We start from the raw sequence: 19,509 nt of genomic DNA on the forward strand, positions 1-19,509 counted from the left end.
ATTCTTCCCTATGCTGTCCAACGTGGAGGACCCTGGTGAATTCATACTGTTGCTTCTTTTGGTTACCATTTCTTATTTGCTAGGATTTTAACCTTTAAAGCTTATTTTACGTGGTTCATGGTTTTTAAAAATTTATTTTATGCTTTTTTATCACATTGACATTTAAGTCATTATGAAATATCTGATTTTGAATCAAAAGTGTAGTATATCTCAAACAAGAAGCAATGCAGTTATTAAACTATCAACACAGTTTTGCCATCTTAACGGTAGCTTGTTTATGCCAACAGCAAAGAAGCCTGGAGAGCAAGTGGCGATGAAATTTGCAAAAGGTGCTTTCCTTGCCAGAGGTGGTCCAAAGCCTGGAAGAGAGGGTAGTCAGCTGGTGCAAGGTCTGGTGAATGCGGTGGATGACAGAGTCTTCCCAAGTCCAGCCTCTGTAGTTTGTGGGACATGTGGGCGAGCATTGTCTTACAAGAGGATAGACTTGTCTCCATTGACCAGTCTCGGCTGCTTAATTGTAAGCATCTTCATTTCATCCAGTTGGTTGCAGCAGACACCTGTTGTGATTAACTGACCAGGTTTCATGAAGCTGTAGTGGATAATACCAGCACTGGACCACCAAACAGACACCGTTAGGTTTTTTTGATGAATATTCGATTTGGACTGTATTTCAGCACTTTAACCATTGTGCAGAACGCCTGTGAGTGGCAAAAAAATCCATTTTTCATCACATGGAACAATATGGTGCGGAAATGGTTCACCTTTATGTCATGACAGCAAAGAAACAGAGGCTTTGAGATGATTTCTCTTCTGACACTTGTTTACTTCATGTGGTCACCATCTGTCCAGCTTCTTTACCTTGCCCATTTGTTTCTAATAGTCCAATATTTTTGGAATAGGAATGTCAAATCTTGCTGCTAATTCATGCATAGGCTGAGATGGATTCGCTTCCACTACAGCTTTCAGCTCATCATTATCCACCTTGGTCTCAGGTCGCCCTCAAGGCTCATTGTCAAGATTAAAATGACCAGAATGGAACTTCTCATTCAAACCACCAAGGTACTGTGCATTCATTGGCCACATCTTTCCCAAACACTTCGTTGGTATTTTGAGCTGTCTGCGCTGCATTGATTCTATGAAAGAACACATATTAGAAAATAACACTATTTTTTTACTTATTCCAAGGTTTCACAAAAATTGTTCTAAAACAAATTTTGGAAGATTAAAAGCCAAATCATGCATTTGAAAGACTGAGGATGTACCTTCACAATAAAAACAAAACAAGAAGTGTCAAAGTGAAATATCAGAGATAAACTTAGTACTAAGGGAAATTGGGCATTTCCTACTTAACACATACATTAAAAAAACTTGCCGATTTTAGCAGTCATAGAAGTGTATTAAGGTTGTGACCAGTGCTGGTAAATGGAGAAAATCTACAGGGCAACATGTAAAGCAGTAGGGGACAGGATCGACCCCCAGGGGGCTAGTAATTGGAAGAGTTTCCAGTGACTACAACTTCTTAGGACTTCTTTCTCAACCTCTAGTTGTCAGAACCTCTCTAAGGTCTACTCCCAATCCAGTCTTACTAACATCAGTCTTACTGTCTCTAGTATCATCCAAAAATGGTTAAACGTTAACACTGTTAAGATACTAGCTGCAGATGACATTAAAACAGCTTGTAAACCCACATTTCCTCCAGTGCATAACATGAAGTCAGCCAAATCTGTATAGTAATCTGAGCTTCACCTTTTACGAGCCACCTGACCACGAACAAATTACAGTTGTTTCTATCTGGGGGTTCCACAGCCATGGATTCAGCCAACTGCAAATTGAAATTACGTGGGGGAAAATAAAAGGATGGTGTTGGATCTGTACTGAACGTGTAAAGACTTTTTTCTTGTCATTCTCTAAATAGTGTAACACCCATTTACAGTGCATTAGGAATTTTAAGTAACCTAGACACGATTTGACATATAGAGGAGGCACACAGGTTACATGTAACTACTACGCCATTTTATATCAGGGATCGAGCACCTGTGGATTGTGGGACCTGGCTAGTTGAAGGGGAAAACACCAGAGCTGAAGTTACCTGTTACCTGGGTGGGGAAGAGACGTGCCACCCACAAGCTGGGCACCCTGCCCTACGGTTATTGCCTACACACGTACCGAAGGATGTCACTTCACACAGAGGAATCACTGCAGCTATTGACGGGATGCTAGTTAGTCTCACAAGGACAAGAAACCAGCGTCCTCTGGTGCTCTTCTACTTTCATTCAAAATGAGCAAATACCAGGTTACTAGTACTGTGGTTAAGTGAAGCTTATGACGTTTCATGAGCAATTTTGGAATTGATCTGTCTGGGCCACAGCGGTCACGCACGATGGAATTCATTTACATCTGGGAGGTGTCAGAACTGCCAGTGTTCAACAGCCTCCACTTTATCCAGAATGAATGTCACGTGCATGGGCGAGTAGTAAGTTTTACAGATTAATGGACTTTCAAATGCTAAAGACCTTGAGATGACGACACGTAGAGTTCCACTTACTTCGGGGTCGATCACGGCTTCCTATAGGGTGGGGAACAGGCAGAGGCAGGAACTGTCGTAAGCGGCTCACAGGTGATGGCTACTGAGGTACAGCCAGTGGGTTAGTCCAAGCTTAATCTACAAATCAAGAGGAAAAAGACAGTTCCATGAGGAATGAGCCAAATACAGGAAGAGGCATCCCATGGAATTGGAAACAAATGGCCAATAAACTTGTGACAAAATGGTCAGCTTAATTTGTCATCAGTGAAATGCAAATTGTAGTGTAAGATTGTTACACTGAACCCACAACTAGCAAGAATGGAAGCACATCTGTAGTTGATAATAAAGGTAGGTAACATCAAAAATTCCTCCTCCAGAAATTTATCTTACAGGATATTTGTAAGAATGCACAAATATCATTGTATACTCATATTCCTTCCGTACATTTGGAACAGAATATTGGGGGGAGGAGTGGCTTGTGTCCATAATGGGAGAATGTTTAAATAAGTGGTAGTATTTTTATCTTATTATACAGTATTTTGTCACCAAAATGATTGCACAGTAAAAGTTCTGTCTGGAACATGCACCAAACTTAACGGCTGTTAAATCTACAGAGGACGAAATGACACAGACTTGCCTTTTCACTGGTTGCTCCACATGCCTTTGTATACAGTTGTCCCTGGTTACAGGTGGGGGACTGACTTCTGAACCCCCGAGATACCACAATCTGTGTGCTCAAATCCCTTACACAAAATGGCATAGTGTTTGCATATAACCTACGCACATCCTCCCATATACTCTAATCATCTCTAGATTACTCTTAATAGCTAATACCACGTCTGATCATCACTCTGTTACCACGGATTCAACATACTTAGCATGTGCCAAGTACAAGTTTTACTTTTTGAAACTTTATGGAATTCTGCCCTGAATATTTTCTGTATTGCTTGGTTGAGTCCATGGATGCAGAAGCCATAGATATGGAGGGCTGACTATAGTTTTACTAAGTATTTGTATGTAAATCAGTTTAAAAATAAGATTTTTTTGAAAAATTCTCAAAGCGGCCAGGTGTGGTGGCTCATGCCTGTAATCCCAGTACTTTGGGAGGCTGAGGCAGGGAATCGCTTGAAGCCAGGAGTTCCAGACCAGCCTGGGCAACGTAGGGAGACCCCCGGGAGACACCCGCCTCTACAAAAAATAAAAAAAAAATCAGGGCCGGGCGCGGTGACTCACGCCTGTAATCCTAGCACTCTGGGAGGCCGAGGTGGGCGGATCGTTTGAGCTCAGGAGTTCGAGACCAGCCTGAGCAAGAGCGAGACCCCATCTCTACTAAAAATAGAAAGAAATTATATGGACAGCTAAAAATATATATATAGAAAAAATTAGCCGGGCATGGTGGTGCATGCCTGTAGTCCCAGCTACTCGGGAGGCTGAGACAGGAGGATTGCTTGAGCTCAGGAGTTTGAGGTTGCTGTGAGCTAGGCTAACGCCACGGCACTCACTCTAGCCTGGGCAACAGAGTGAGACTCTGTCTCAAAAAAAAAAAAAAAAAAAAATTAAAAAATTAAAAAAAAAAAAAAAAAAAAAAATCAGGCATGGTGGCATGCACTTTTAGTCCCAGGGACTTGAGGCTGAGGCAGGAGGATCTCTTGAGCCCAGGAGTTCCAGGTTACAGTGAGCTATGATCACGCCACTGCACTCCAGCCTGGGCAGCAGAGCAAGAAACCCTTTGTGGTTTTTTTTTTTTTTTTCTTTGAGACAGAGTCTCACTCTGTTGCCTGGGCTAGAGTGCCGTGGTGTCAGCCTAGCTCACAGCAACCTCAAACTCCTGGGCTCAAGCCATCTTTCTGCCTCAGCCTCCCCAGTTAGCTGGGACTACAGGCTCGAGCCACCATGCCTAGATAATTTTTTCTATTTTTGGTAGAGACGGTCTTGCTTTTGCTCAGGCTGGTCTTGAACTCCTGGCCTCAACCCATCCTCCTTTGGCCTCCCAGAGTGCTAGGATTACAGGCTTCAGTCACTGTGCTTAGCCGAGATGCTGTTTCTTAAAAAAAAAAAAAAAATTAAAAGTAATTCTCATGTATATGTAGGCTTGGGAACCTCTGTAAAACCACTCTTAAGATTCTCGTGCATTCTCGGTAGCCCTCCTGAGCACCAGATCATACGTGCACCAGCAGTTTCTTCCAAGACGGAAGAGCGGGGAAGTGAACAGCCAACCAAAGGCAGTTTTCTATAGTCCGTTCAGTTGAGTGCATTTGGTTTTCCAATCCAACAGTGTGAATGCAGGCAGAAACATATGTGCACACTTTCTGCTTTTTTGCCAGGGATGGGAGGGTGTTGTTTGTTAGAGGACAATTTACAGGAATAGTTAGCAGTGGAGAGATGGAAACTCATAATTGTTCTTCCTCCTACTCCTGAAATAAGGTGAGGGAGATGTTAGGGTGATTTAAGGCACTTACCTAGAGCCGGCACACGATCTTTTCAAGCAGGAATAGGATAGTCGGTTTGGAAAGTACGCTGAGGACCTCCCTCCAGTCTGTTCGCAGCGCAAAGGCCGTCACTGTCAGAGCCTTAGTGTCTCACTGCAGCCTTGCTTTCGGCTGCGTGTGGCTTACTAGGAAACCGCAAATGCTGAGAGTCCTATTCCTAAGACAAAACAGACTAGACAGTACAGCTGTTTTCCACAACCACAGTAACAGCAGATAAACTTGTCATTACGTTCTGGTAAAGACCCCTTGATTGGGCTCAAAGCTGTCTGGAACAGATCGGAGGATTCTAGGCACCACCGAGATGACTTAAAGGAGCCTGGATGGTGATAACTTACATTCCCAAACACCTTAGCAGGTGGCGAACAGATGTCTGTTCCAATAACACAGGCTCCAGAAGCGCCGAAATGCTCGCTAATGAAAAGACCGAGGACACAGACAGAGGTCACTGCTCACCGCCCAGAGTTGGTGCCGGTCTCCAATGGCGGTGACACGGCCTTGTACAGGACCTGGGAGGTGTCCTCTAGCTACGAGACACCAAAAGCCGAGACTGCAGGCACGTGGGTCAAAGTCCACCTACTTATGTTGCCAAAAGGACCCTGATAACTGAAAAATGGAAGAGATGATTTGGACAGAAATACTTACAACATAGTAAAAGGTTAATATCCTGAATATATAAATCGAATGGAAAAAGATGCACTTTTTCCAGCCTGGATGGATAGTGTTTTTTACTGCTCGGTGTCCCCTTCCTCCTTCAGTAACAGAACCCGGCCTAGTGGTGAGCTTGTTCCATGTGACCTCAGTGAAAACTGTCCCCAAATCTACCAAGATGGGCATTTGAACCGGGTCTAGAGTACGGGTCACACATGGCAGCTTGATGGGTGAAGAAAACATAGTGCCATGGAATAAAAAAAGAAAATGTGAACATCAGGGACACCATTTTCCACCGATGAAATCCAGTGGTTCCCCCGCCCTTCCCGTTTTCCAAACATACTGCCCAGGACTGGTAAAGCTGGGAAAATATGTACTCTGAGAACACTTGGGACGGCTTTTCTTGGGGCAGTGTGACAAGATACTACTCTGCAGCTCCCAGGGAAGTAACATTCCACTCAAGGGGAAGGCTGTGGGAATAGGGGAAAGCTCGAATTTATAAAGGAGGGTTCTGGTGATCTTAGAGACTCAAACTGAGCATCACGAACAGTAAAAGCAGCATTTTAGGCGCCTCCCGATGTGATCCGATACGAACAGCACAGAGCATCACCGGTGAAGGATTCTCGCCAGACATGATCAAGCCGCTTGACCCAACTTCCAGCTTACAGAAAAGACGAGAGAGAGAGGAAGGACTTAGTGGGCACTCTGGGGAGACATTCGAATCCAGGAGGGGAGACACTCCATTCAAAAAAGAGCGGAGCAAGGGGAGACTGTTCACCATTAATAGACCAAGGAGACATGATGACATGGAATGCATGAAACAACTGAATCCATGCTCCAAAAATAAGCTGTAAGACAGTTTGAGGGCAATTGCTGAAATTTGAATTTAGACTGAATATTAGGCATTGAGAATTATCTTAGATGCTATAGTGACATTGTGGTTACACTGGAGCATCCTGAGAGACACATGCTGAAATGTGTGTGCAACTTACTAGTTAGCATAAAGGTACACACCTACACATTTACATTAAAAAATTGTAAGATGTTAATTATTGAATCTGGGTGGTAGGCACACATGTAAACCACGTGTTCTGCTTTACTGGGTTTGAAAATTTTTGAAATAAAGTAGCAGAAAAATGAATCTTTTCACCCTACAATCCACTTCTTAGAATTTATCCCAAGGAAATAGTTTGAATTTGCCCAAACATTTTGTTCCAGGGATGGTCATGGAAGCATTCTTAAGTAATATCCTCAGATTAGAAATAATCCCAGTGTCTAACAAGGAGGTTGGTTATATATAAATTGGTAACAACCATACCCAGACAACTACAGCTGACATTTGAAGTTACGCAAGACATGCCGTAGACAGTTTTTGTGAATAAAGTTATTAAATACTCAGAAGAGACTTGCCCCAGAGCCATCTTTCAAAGCCTCGTTCAGATTAGATTCTCTTCTCTGTAGTTTCAGTCAGAACTAAAATACTCCCTTTTCCTACACTTGCCATTGCTTGCCCTGTACAGCAGTTATTGTTGACTTTTCAACTTTACGAGAAGCTTACAGAGGTTGAGTCCACACCTGTTCAACGGGACTAGCAAAAGTGGAGGTTGAGGAAGAACTGCGAGTTCCCTACCAGTGTTCAGACAGAGACTGGAGGGTCAGCAGTGGGGACGTTGGGGTGCAGTGAGGGGAAGGAGTGGAGCAGCCGGTTTCTGAGACATCACCTTACGGCAGGCACTACGCTAATCACTCCCAACGTACCGTCTAGTGTGATCCTTGCACTCTTACTGGATAGATACCACATCAACAGTTTATAAATGAAGAGAGAGGTTAAGTAACTTACCCACGGGTCACATAATTAGCAAACTGGAGAGCTGGGATTCAAATTCAGGGCCGTCAGATTTCAGCATACTAGGTCCTTCCTGATACCATGAAACCACTGAGGCAGGGTGTTAGTTAAGGGTGGCAAGGGAGACAGTAACCGTTAGATTCCTTTCAATACTGATGTCCTACAAACTTGTCTACCCAGCAAACAAATTGAAAATAGACAAACTGGGTCACTGCTGTTTCTTCCAGTTGATACTAGGATAAGAAGCCACGTGGGTGACGTTAGCCTAAGTTCTGTGGGATTACAATCTTGAAAATACACCGAAGGATGAGCTACTTTCTGACCACATTTCTTTCCCCGTTTCAGCATCAAATACGTGTTGTGAATAAAAGCACATTATTCCACGTCAGACTCCTGAGCTACAGTTGGCGATTCCATACCGAAATTGTAAGAATTGCTTTAAGTCAAGCAAAGTGAAAGCATACATTCAACCCCAATGATTTCTCTAAATTTTTATTTATTTATTTTTTTACAGCTTGATCCTCTTGTGAAAAGGAAAGAACTTGAAGATGAACAAGTCAATTACATTTTTTTTTAAACAGCAATGAATCCTCATTACAGAGAATAACAAACAAGATCTGTGGCACGTTGTCTTTGGAAAAGATCTTTTGCAAATTTTTCTTCTAAAAAAAAAAAAAAACAAAACTATAATTCTCTCACACAGATCACGTATGTCTCTTTTAAAGGACTATACAAGGCAGCTAGAGTTTATTCACAAAGCCCCGGGTTGCAGTTTCATTGAAGTAGATAAAATACACGGAGTCCCCTCAGTAACGCGTGCTGCACGTCCTCCCGCCGAGAGCATCGCCGCTTCCCTGTCCCACGGACAAAGCCATCGTGTCGACAACAGCTGGCACGTTATTCCACAGTGATTAAAGAAAAACTCATTACTTTAAAGACAGACCAGCGATTTTCATTTATCAACTGGAGAGTTCATTCCTTTGTTAAACAATTTTATTAATACCAAGATTTGACTTCCCCTAAAAGTTATAAGAAAGCAAACAATATATAATATAATATAATATATAATGGTAATAAATAAAAAAAAAAAAAGGCAACCCTGCTCAGGTATCATCCAAAACACGATCACATTCAGGAAAGAAAAATCAAACAACGTTCGGAGCTCACGCGCGCGCACACATACACACACACCCCGCCCGCCGAGGACAGTGTACACGCGGCCCCTGCGGGGGGACGTGCAGTCGTGTTAACGACACGTGCCGATGGCCTGAACGAAAGGCAAACTTAATACTGCCTGTGTGAAGCGTCACTTCAACATCTACTTCTAAGCAAAGCGAGCTGTCTTCCTCGGGTCAGCGGCTGCCTGGCCCAGCCAGTGCGGCGTGGCCGGCCTCCCCGTCAGTGGTCTCGTCCCCGTGCTCTCCCAGGTCGACACATTGACACACCTGCTCACAAGCAGCCGTAGGGTCTCCCTCCTGCCCTCTTAGGTGGCGGAGAAGGACAGGCACTTCTCTGCCTGTCAACAGTACCTTTTGATATCTGACGCACGAGGCAACAGCACATAGTGTGATTTCCCCCGGAGAGTAAGGAATTTACAGCCACCTCAAGTGACAGGTGGTGTCTGTCAACTCATCATCAACTAAGAACTAGAGAACATGGCCAGTGCTCACAATTTACGGAGAGGTGCGCGTCCTCAGTCTCTGAGAAACCAACGCGACTGGGCTGCACACTTGCGGTTTACATGGTAGAACCACCCCCTGCAACGTCTGAAGCAAAGTCCCCAACCCTATCCCCAGTGCTATTCTGCCAGTACACCTCCCCCCAACAACAAAACAAAAAATCAAGGCACAGGAAGATACCTTACACCCATTCATTCTAAATGGAACAATAACCAGAAAAGGGGCAACCTGCTAGCGAAAATGGAAAAGAAACAACTACAGCCATAATGCAGCCTGGCATAGCCCTACAACCCCAATGCGTAACGCTCACTTCCCAGTGAGAAAAATCGAACAGAAGCCCACAATATTCTTGCAAGATTCAAATACTGCTTATCAGTGGTAAAGTGTAATAGATGAAGTGGCAAAGTTGTTCAAAGATTTTTTTTTTTTTTTTTTTGGTAGTGTTTGGGAAAATAAGTCATTAAAAAAAAAAGTAGAATCGGTAGTAGCAAGCAAGGAGATTTTTTGGAAGCACATTTAAAAAAAAAACCCAGAAGTCCAACCTCAAGCCTCATTTACCCAAAGAGGCACAAATACACCTCAGACTTCATAAAGCACAAAAGGTGCACGAGCTACGTAACATCACTTGACACCATGGCAAAACAAATACAGCATCCTTTCAAAACTGAGTTTGGTCAAAGGCACAACTATCTCCAATTCAATCAGCCTCTTACTCTCTGCGTGTGTGTACGTACATACATGTCCCTTTGTGTATCGGAGACAACAGATCTGCAGAGGACACAACGGTTTTCTTTTTTGCTTCTAAAAATTACTGAACGGGAATGGAAAACCAGTAAGCTCCTGGTCCTACTAACATGAATATGTAAGGTACCAATTAAGGCAAGTCTGCAGCCAGAAAGGAGTAGAGTTTGTTAGCTTTCTAAACATCCTGAGATCTGGTATTAAAGGACAGAGGACAAGGGAGATAACTGTGTTCCATCTTGTCTAGGGGCGACAGCTACACAGTTTGGTCAAAACACATCTCTAAAATACAGGTCCTTTCATTAGAAAATGTTAGACACTTTCCCATCAGCACTATGATCAAGTCCTATCGTCAGTCAAATTAGCCTCCAGCTGTAACCCTAGTCCTGGTAACCGCTTGCTCTCCGCTCTTCGCGGCCTGTGTTTTCACAAACTCAACTCAGTGTCATTTGATCAATTTCAGTAAAGTGTTTTTCATTATTTATCAGGGCTCTTAAGTTCATTGATGAACATTTATAATTATCTCCAGAAAGGACAGAAACAGTCTACACTTCTGAAAGTAAAACAGTGCTCTCCCATTTCCTATTAAAGACACACACAAACTGCAGTGCTAAAAATTTACACTCCATTGTCACTCTTTTAAGATGTTTTGTATTTGTCTCACTGTGAAATGTGTACTATTACTGTTTTAAGAACTTCACGTATTCAAAGGTTTACTTTTATAAGCTAGTCCTTTCAAATCACCTACCACAGTATAAATTTTGCCCTTGGAAACTGTAAGCATACAGTGAAAAAGTGCAAACAAGTCAAAAAATCCTTTAGATTCCTACAGCGAAAAGACCCCATGAACATTAAGGATCCATCAGTCACTGCCTTTTACATACTCTATTAAAAAGGTAGCCCTTAGGAATTCTAGGTACAATGAGTGCTGCAGTAAGGATCAAAAATATCCAATGACGAAAATAATACCAATTGGTCCATGCACATTTGTTAATTTTTTGGCCAGCCGCGCAGTGGCTCATGCCTGTCATCCTAGCACTCTGGGAGGCCAAGGTGGGAGGATTGTTAGAGATCAGGAGTTTAAGACCAGCCTGAGCAAGACTGAGACCATGTCTCTACAAAAAACAGAAAAATTTGCCAGGCGTGGTGGTGCATGCCTGTAGTCCCAGCTACTCGGGAGGCTGAGGCAGGAGGATCGCTTGAGCCCACGAGTTTGAGGTTGCTGTGAGCTATGATGAAACCACTGCACTCTAGCCTGGGCAACAGAGCAAGACCCTGTCTGGGGGGAAAAAAAAATTGGTTTTCAAGGGACAAATAAAACCTTAATACAGAGTTCAGGGGAGGGGGTAAAAAAAAAAAAAAAACCCAAGGAATAAAGCCACTGAAAAAGCAATCTGTTCTTTTAGAATTGGCTGAGAAATCTACTCAGAAATGTCTGAAACCAAGGGGGACACAGTCTGCACAGATCAGCACCTGTCACAAAGAACACAACCCTTCACAACGGACAGGTGGCTTGTTTGAAGGAGAGGGCGTGGGGGAGGGGACAGCCAAGGCAGCCAGGAAAAAAGAAAGATGTCAAAGGATGGTTCCAGTGCCTTCTCCCCGCCCCCCCGCCGCCCCCACACAAGAGATGGGCACACAATGCCACAAGCACACAACCTACCAGGCAATTACTCTTCATTCAGCAGGTTTTCAAACTAGTAGTTTAAAAAGGACCATGGGTTTGCCTTGGAGTATCAGTAAATGAGATCAGTTCTCCAGCATCTCACCCCGAGCTCTTATGCTCCGGGATTACTATGGCTGTCGTTCTCTGGCTCTAACCCAAACGTGGGCTCAGAGACTCTGGCCTGGCGAGTGGTAACAAAGGAACGGGCTGGAGAAGAGACTAGAGAACAGCTTCACACAATCATTCATACCGTGCAGTGCTTTACACATTTACCGTCTCTCTTCACAGAGTTACCCAACTACCAAGGAAGCTCTTACATTCACCATAGACATCTTCATTATAGGGAAGGACGGTTCTCCCTTCTTCACTAGTAAATAAATACGAAAACGTGAAACATGCTTGGTAGGAGACGTGTAGGGGGCAGAATGGGGCAAAAGGCAAGAAAAATAAACCAGTTTGTTACAGAGATGACGCCCACTTCTCGATTTTAATACATGTGCAAATTCTACTTCTTCCCAAAAGGGATCAAAAAAAAAAAAAAAACAAAAAAACACCTGACTTTTAAAAACACTGCACTCAAAATGTTTGCAATAATAACCTTCAAAGTTTCAATGAAAAAGAAAATCTGTGCTTACGGACATGGGAATTCTGATGTGTTCTTTCATTTCAGCTCATTGCAAATGGACCTGGTTTAATGTATACAGTAGGGCAATAACTTAAGGGAAGGCCACAGTTCTCCTTCAACCTGATCAAGTTGACTGAGAACATTCTGGAGCGAAGGCGTGTGGTGATGATTTTTTTTTTTTTTTTTTTTTAGTCTAATTAACCACCCCAAATCTCCATATCCTCTCCGGGAGTTCATTTCCCCTAGACAATCAAGGACTCTGAAAGTCTAGTTTTGCTATAAATATAAAACAATTTGTAGCAGAAAAATATAGCCTCTCTGAGAAGTAGATTTCTTTTTTCTTGTTCACTGACAAAACTCTGAGTTGGTCAGACAACGTGAGTTACGAAGTAACTGTTGACCACAGATCAGCACCTCAAATGCCAGCTCTAATTAAAAATTAAAAAGCACTTTAGCCACCTGGTCAGGTATAAATGTTGGTTCCCTTCTTCCCCCCAAAGTGGGAAATTCAGAAAAGTCCCTTTCGCTGCAGCAGGGTGGAGATCGCGACGTCTCCCCAAGTGCTCCGTCGTGGGCTGACTTCCGGTTTCTGGCTTCCGGCTTCCGGCAGGGCGACGGGGAATCGGAGCCGGGCTGAACGCGCAGCGCTCTAGGCAATTGGGGCCCGGGGTCGCCTTCAATTCTATAAATGACAACAATACTTGGTATTATCAAAGCCACTGTTCATTGGCAGAAAGTGGAGTGCAGTGGAGTCCTTCACAACTTACAGTTTACAGATGGCCACCAGAATTTATTAAACAAACATTTCCCCCAAAACTTGAAAGAAGAAAAAAAAAAATCATCCACAAAACCCTAAACCCTTCACCCCAAATCATTGTTTAAAAAAAATTTCCTTCTGGGAATGGACTAGCGTGGCTACTGAGATGACGTGCATTTGCTTTCAGAGTTGAAATTGCTTCTCCTCGTTTCATTTTCAACTTGCATTCCAAAAAAAAAAAAAGACAGAGAAATGTTTCTAGACCATTCATACGCCCATTCAGGCTACATTGCACTTCTGTTCTTTAGTTAGGAAAGGCAAGATCATCTCTGGGGCCGGCCTCCTCATCTCTGCTTCTGCGTAACCATAGTGTCCAACCGACGATCACACAGCTGTTGAGAGTTTGCATGGACAGATGTCCTGGCCATCTCACGGTGCTTCTCTCCTCGAGTTTGGCATCCTGATGAGACAAACATCGGGACCGCTTTTGAGGCTTCCAATGTGCAAAAAAAGTTCCCAAGGCATTGAATCAACTTGGGGCTCCACGAAGGTGTTTTGGTTCCTTATTTGAGCTGCTGAAAACCTTGTCTTGTGTAGTGCACCAGGTCCACCAAGCTGCTGTTGAGGGCCAAGGTGCACGCATTTGTGCTGAGCTGAGCAAAGAATTCTGCAAACAAAACCAGACAAAAACCAAATGAATACACATGCACACACAAAAAATGGAAACAAACAAAAAAATCAAAGTTCCAGAGGTTATGTCCCCACAATACTCTGCATTTTATCACAGCAAAAAGTCACCATCCGCTGTGATTGCTTGCTAATTCTCCACCAGACGACAAACCAGGTTCGCTTTACAGTTGAACCCATAATGCTTAGCACAGTGGCCGACACTTGGAAAATACCTAATTTATACTCTTGGGTCAATGGATGCACGAATGGGGGAAGAATCACTGAAAGCGTTATTAGTTTGCTAAGAGAGATAAAGCTCGCAGAGGCTATGGGGAAGTTAAGTGGCCACAGCTAGCAGGTTGCCTTCTTCCCTACTGCCAGAAAAATACATGTAATGGTCTATCTGGCATTCACGTATCTAAGCATTTCCTCAGTGGTCACTAGTGCTGGCACTGACACCAAGCAGGTCCCCTAACAGCAGGCACTACCTCTCCTAAACCTTGGATGTCTCCAAGGGCCTTCTTCTCCAAGCTAGTCTCAAGGACGTTCACCGTGCTGTCCCTCTCTACCATAGCCAGCCAGCTTCCTGAACACACGCTGAGAGCAAACAGTCAACTCAGTATTTGGGTTATGCTACTTGGTATCCCAAATGTATTGAGCCCACGAATAGCCGGAGACTTTCCTTGTTTGCTGTGCTCTTTTGCTAGCATTTTAGTTCTGGCTGAAATAACAACACCAGAACTTCTGAAGAGGCAGGCACTAAAGCCACTTAAGATCTCAGCCAGCTCTGCTACAGAGCTCAAGGAAGAATCGCAATTAGGCTGAGGCAGAATGGAGAAAACATGAAGAGTGAAAACAGCTACACACCTCCTTTTCTTCCAGAAACTGAACACGAAATACAAACCAACATTCTCCTCTCCCAATCCCCGTGCCCCTGAAGTGACCACCACAGAGTCGCTTACCTTTATTCTTCCTTGTAAGGACCTCAGCCTGTTCCCAAAGGTCGAAGGCAGTAAGAACGTGGGACGTAATGGTGACATAGGAGGATGTCATGTTCTGGATGGTGACTGGGGTGCTGATGGTGGCAGCCATCCCACTGCTCCCCACACTGCCAGCGCTCGATTGGGACCCGACGGAGCTGGCAGGAGAAGGCATTGGGGAGCGAGGGGACGGCGTGCCTGTGCTTCTGCGAGGTGGAAGAGGAGGGAGAGAGAGAACTGGTCAATCACACAGGTCTCCTGTCCCTGACACTCAGCCCAAGGCACAAAGTCTCAGTGTGTACCCATCAAAACGACGATCCCTGCTCAACACTCCCACACAGTCAGCGAGTCACCCAGCGGGCTCATGTGTACCCAAACATGCTTTCCCAGGCCACTCGCACGGTCTGCTTTCTCTGCTGGACTGTGTCTCTCTTCACACCCAGTTCCCAGGAAGCCCACGCATGCATGGATTCCCCACCACGCTTCCTTCCCCCGACGCTGAGCACCCGCCCTCCGCCCGGCACTCCTCTAGACACCATGGACACATCCCAGCTTCCTTTCTGCCACGACTCCAACCTTTTTCTTGCACTTTTCTGTCTATGCCTTTTCCTAGGTCACAGCACCATGAAAGCAGAGATGATGTCTTATTAATCTTTGTTTCACTAGCTTGTCGCACAGCAGGTGCTAAGAGTAGGCTCTTGAAGAATACACACCGAACCAATGAATGAACCACGGTGGGACAGGCTCAGAGGAGACTGGGCAGGGCAGTATCAGGCGTTTTATCTTTACCCCACTCTTGGCTGAACATTTGCACGTAACGATTTAACAGACGCCTCCACATGGATCAAACAAGAAAGGCAAGTGCAGCCGTGGAGACACTGATGTGACCAACAAATTATTAGCTTGGAGTGGCAGGAGTGGACAAAGTTTTCAGAGGTGAGAAGTTACTTCTCCATCAGAACTTTCTTAAGAGAGACCATATGGGAGAGTCTCTTCTTTTGAATGTGCTGGAAATGGGGCAGTCATGTGAGAGATATTCTTAAAATAGCAAAACCTATCAGACTAGAAACTTCACAACGAGTCTAACCAAACTGAAAAGATGCTAGACAACGAGCACAGGGAAGAAAACATCATCTTCGTTTTAAAAACACCTGCACAGGGATTCTGTTTTTCAACACCTTACAGCACAGGTCAACACTTTCAGTTCACCAAGTGGGCTACAGAATTTTGCTGGCAATCATTATTTTCATTCTTAGTATTGCTGGTGTGGATCCTGGAGAAGGTGGAGGGCATATGGCTCTAGAAAGTTCTTGTTTACTGACATGCCAAGAAGACGTGTATACATGTAAGAGAGAAAAGACTCGGCTCTGCCTCTTGTGTGTTCTCAGTCTCACATCTAAAGATCCTCATACTGGACATTCTCTGCAATTACCTTTTTATGTTATCCAAACAGCAAAAACCTTGATTTATAACTATTTCTCAAAAGGCAGAAACATGCTAATGATTTAAGTTTAAGGAGCAATCAGCACACAGATGAAGCCAGTAATTTCTGAAAAGCCAAAGATAGACAGACACACACACACACACACACACACACACAGTTGCAAGAGGCAAATAAAGAAATGACTCAGTTCTGGAAATTATTTAAATCCGATTTAGAATTACCTTGCAATGCACGGGGAAGGTGCCTGAGCGACTCTGGAAGAACTCACGAAGTGTTCGTTGAGAGTACGAGAATACTTTATTGCTATGTCTTTTTTACAACGAAACATCGCCATGTTCAAGATGGACTGGCAACGCATGCTGCGAACAACAGCAGAAGGTAAAAACTTAAGTACGTGTTACCCTGCGGACGTGACCACTACTCGAACAGCACAGCCGTCTAAACTCTTACAGCCTCATGGACACACCGAGTTCCCCTCATTTACATAAGTATATCGAGAATCTTACTGTTCAGACTGGCACCAAAAGCGAATATTGGTGGAAAACCACAACTACACAAGGATATAATTTAAAATCACAAGACGAAAGCATCTACTGAGTCATCAGCACGACGGCAGCAGACACCATTTCATAATAATTAACATCAGTGGTATCACCCACTGACCAAGGTGTCGATCTGCCTGTCATCGTAATTTTCATGTTTTATTTATTTATTTATTTTTTTGTTTTTTTTCTGAGACAGAGTCTCGCTCTGTTGCCCGGGCTAGAGTGCCGTGGCGTCAGTCTAGCTCACAGCAACCTCAAACTCCTGGGCTTAAGCGATCCTCCTGCCTCAGCCTCCCGAGTAGCCGGGACTACAGGCATGTGCCACCATGCCCGGCTAATTTTTTTCTATATGTATTTTTAGCTGTCCAGATCATTTCTTTCTATTTTTAGTAGAGACGGAGGTCTCGCTCTTGCTCAGGCTGGTCTCGAACTCCTGACCTCAAGCGATCCTCCCGCCTCAGCCTCCCAGACGTAATTTTCATGTTAAGAGAACAAATTCAAAATCTTTTTTGTGACAGCAAAAGATGCAAAACCAAACGTATTACTATTTAGACTAAGAAAAAAGTACCCACCATAAAACAGCAAATATTTTCTCCTGTGTTGACGTGGCATCAGAGAAGGATTTCAATGACATTACGAATCTACAGGAAAACGCAGAAGTGCATCAGGTTAAACAAAGGCAGTTGGAAAATCCCTAGCACAAATACATCTTATCGTGCTCGTCTCCGATTTGCATTGATTTTTCCTGAAGATGCCAAGACAGGCAAGCAACGCACAAGCCAGCCGGGCTTCAGAGCCATGATCTGGGCCACTCGGAAAACCAGGCGAGCACACGTCTACCTCTCGAAACCAAGTGGCTTTGCTCTTACCGAGCCCCCGTTGAAATGCACATGAACAAAGAACAGGCGTGACCCGACCCGGCACTCACTTGATGAGCTCCACGGTGTCCGCGTACACGGCGTAGGCGGCCTTGCACGCCGGGCTTTCGGACTCCATGGCGATCCCACACTCGATGAAGCACAGGACGGCCTCCAGGTACTTGAAAGCCTTTCCCACCTTGTCCGTCTGCAGGAGGAGAACGTGGGCACTGTTAGGCCGAGGACGAGCTTTCATTGAGCTCCTCACCCACGCTCTTTAGTGTAACCTGTCTCTGCTGTCTCAGTTTAATCATCGCCAGAGACGTGTGGGAACAAACCAACTGAAAACCATAACCAGGGCCTGCCAGCTCTGACCCACTGAAAAATTTCTTTTAGCAAAAATGCATTAGGAAAAAGAAGAGAACTCCGTACTAAGACTACTCGGAAAGGTTTAAGAAAGCCCGTGTCCAACTAAGGCAACGAGCCCACAGCTGCCTTGTCATACGTGTGCAATGATTCAATATGTAACTTCCGGAGAAACATTTTCCACATTCCTAGAGTAACACAGACACTTGTTTCTTTGTGTGTGTCAGTTCAATGAACAGTGGAAAACGTGTATTATGGCTCATGAGCACCAGAGATATAATACCTGACAATAATTGTTTTATGCTTTTTAGAGCCCACTGGGTTAGTGAATCTCCTTTGGCCTCTGGCTTTTGTGGACAAGACCAGCTCCCGGGCCCATAAGGATCAAATTTCAGAGTCCTTTAAAGGGATACGGAAATATTAATAAAATCAGGCATGGGTGTTCACCCTAAACCTGAATACACAGTTTTGCCCTGCTCCACACCGGGTACGCTGCGGAGATGAAATACGCTCCTCCATACGCAGCTGTGCACTTGATTACTCAGAATGCCACATGCACATCTTTGACACATTATGCAATTCGATATTACGGAGAGGGTGGCCATACTGGTTTATTGTCCAGAAACTGGCGTATTCTGAGAGTGAAATGGAATGTATTTATACTTATTAAAACGGGATGCAACAGGCGCAAAGCAGGACGGTCCTAGCACACCACGAGCGATGTGCAACAGCCCTGGGTAGGGAGGAAGAAGAAATGCGTATGTATGGATTAAAAACAGGTCCGGCCTGCTGCGGTGGCTCATGCCTATAATCCCAGCACTTCTGGGAGGCCACAGTGGGAGTCTTGCTCGAGACCAGGAGTTCGAGGCTGCAGTGAGCTGTGACCGACGCCACCGCACTCCAGCCTGGGAGACAGAGCAAGACCCCGTCTCAAAAAAACACAAACAAAGTTCCGTGGAATATTAATCTCACGTGTGTGAATAATCAAGGAATCTAGTGCGGAAAGCATCCAACGTCAAGGGAAGTTTTAGCTAACTGGATGACAGTGCTAAGTGTTTACTCTTTTCTGAAACTCCAATGATTCTCAGCCCACCCTCCCCAGCCCGTCTGAGCACAGACGCCCGTCTGCAGACTGGAGTTGGAAAGCACCCGGCCAAGATCGCGTGGCCACCACGGAGCCGTCTGATTCGGGTCCCCGAGGGCCTGTGAAACGTGTGGTCAGGTTTGCATGTGGAACAATAAAAGCAACTCATGGTCTGCTCCTACGGTACAAAGTTCAACAAATGGCTTTCCACGGAAGGTTTTGCGTTTACAGGGGTTTACGTTTGGGGAACACACTAAAATACAGAAAAGCCTCAGAGGCTTAGATGTTTAACTGTGATGAAGGGCAAACATCTCATTATGCTGCAGCAGAGATGTAAAAGCATCTTTAATCATGTCTACAACTAACAACAAAACCACCACCTTCCAGAAAGTCCGAAGGGCACCAGAGTGAAGAAAGCTCGTGCCGTTGAGGCATGTTTACCAACAGCACGATCCCTGCCTTCCTCTTAAACCTGCATCCACCAGCTTTGCTCAGCTAACTCCTCCAGGTCATTCTCTCAAGCGCTTTAAGATAGATCTGGAATGCAAACAGGATCCCTCACCCCGTGAGATGGTTCCGAGGGGACACA

At 44.5% G+C, this 19,509-nt stretch overlaps 1 protein-coding gene and 1 long non-coding RNA gene across 4 annotated transcripts in view; both read right to left on the minus strand.

Annotated features, from left to right (window-relative positions):
• Positions 1–240: 240 nt before the first annotated feature.
• On the minus strand, positions 241–6,615 carry LOC138393967 (uncharacterized). Its single transcript, XR_011235278.1, has 3 exons — positions 4,984–6,615; positions 2,546–2,662; positions 241–1,133 (listed from the first exon to the last, which is right to left on the minus strand). It is a non-coding gene; the product is annotated as an uncharacterized lncRNA (long non-coding RNA).
• A 1,970-nt stretch (positions 6,616–8,585) lies between these two features.
• The window catches only part of AFF1 (ALF transcription elongation factor 1), a 182,598-nt gene continuing 171,674 nt past the window's right edge, over positions 8,586–19,509 (minus strand). For all 3 annotated transcript variants that reach the window (XM_069485366.1, XM_069485365.1, XM_069485367.1), the window contains 5 exons: positions 17,542–17,678; positions 17,186–17,254; positions 16,290–16,427; positions 14,607–14,830; positions 8,586–13,642 (listed from right to left, as the gene is read on the minus strand). In XM_069485366.1, coding sequence (XP_069341467.1) covers positions 13,539–13,642; positions 14,607–14,830; positions 16,290–16,427; positions 17,186–17,254; positions 17,542–17,678 — 672 coding nt within the window. In that variant the 3' untranslated portion in view covers positions 8,586–13,538. The remainder of the gene's footprint in view (positions 13,643–14,606; positions 14,831–16,289; positions 16,428–17,185; positions 17,255–17,541; positions 17,679–19,509) is intronic.

The sequence above is a fragment of the Eulemur rufifrons genome, chromosome 13 (assembly GCF_041146395.1).
Source record: "Eulemur rufifrons isolate Redbay chromosome 13, OSU_ERuf_1, whole genome shotgun sequence".
Lineage (NCBI taxonomy): Eukaryota > Metazoa > Chordata > Mammalia > Primates > Lemuridae > Eulemur > Eulemur rufifrons.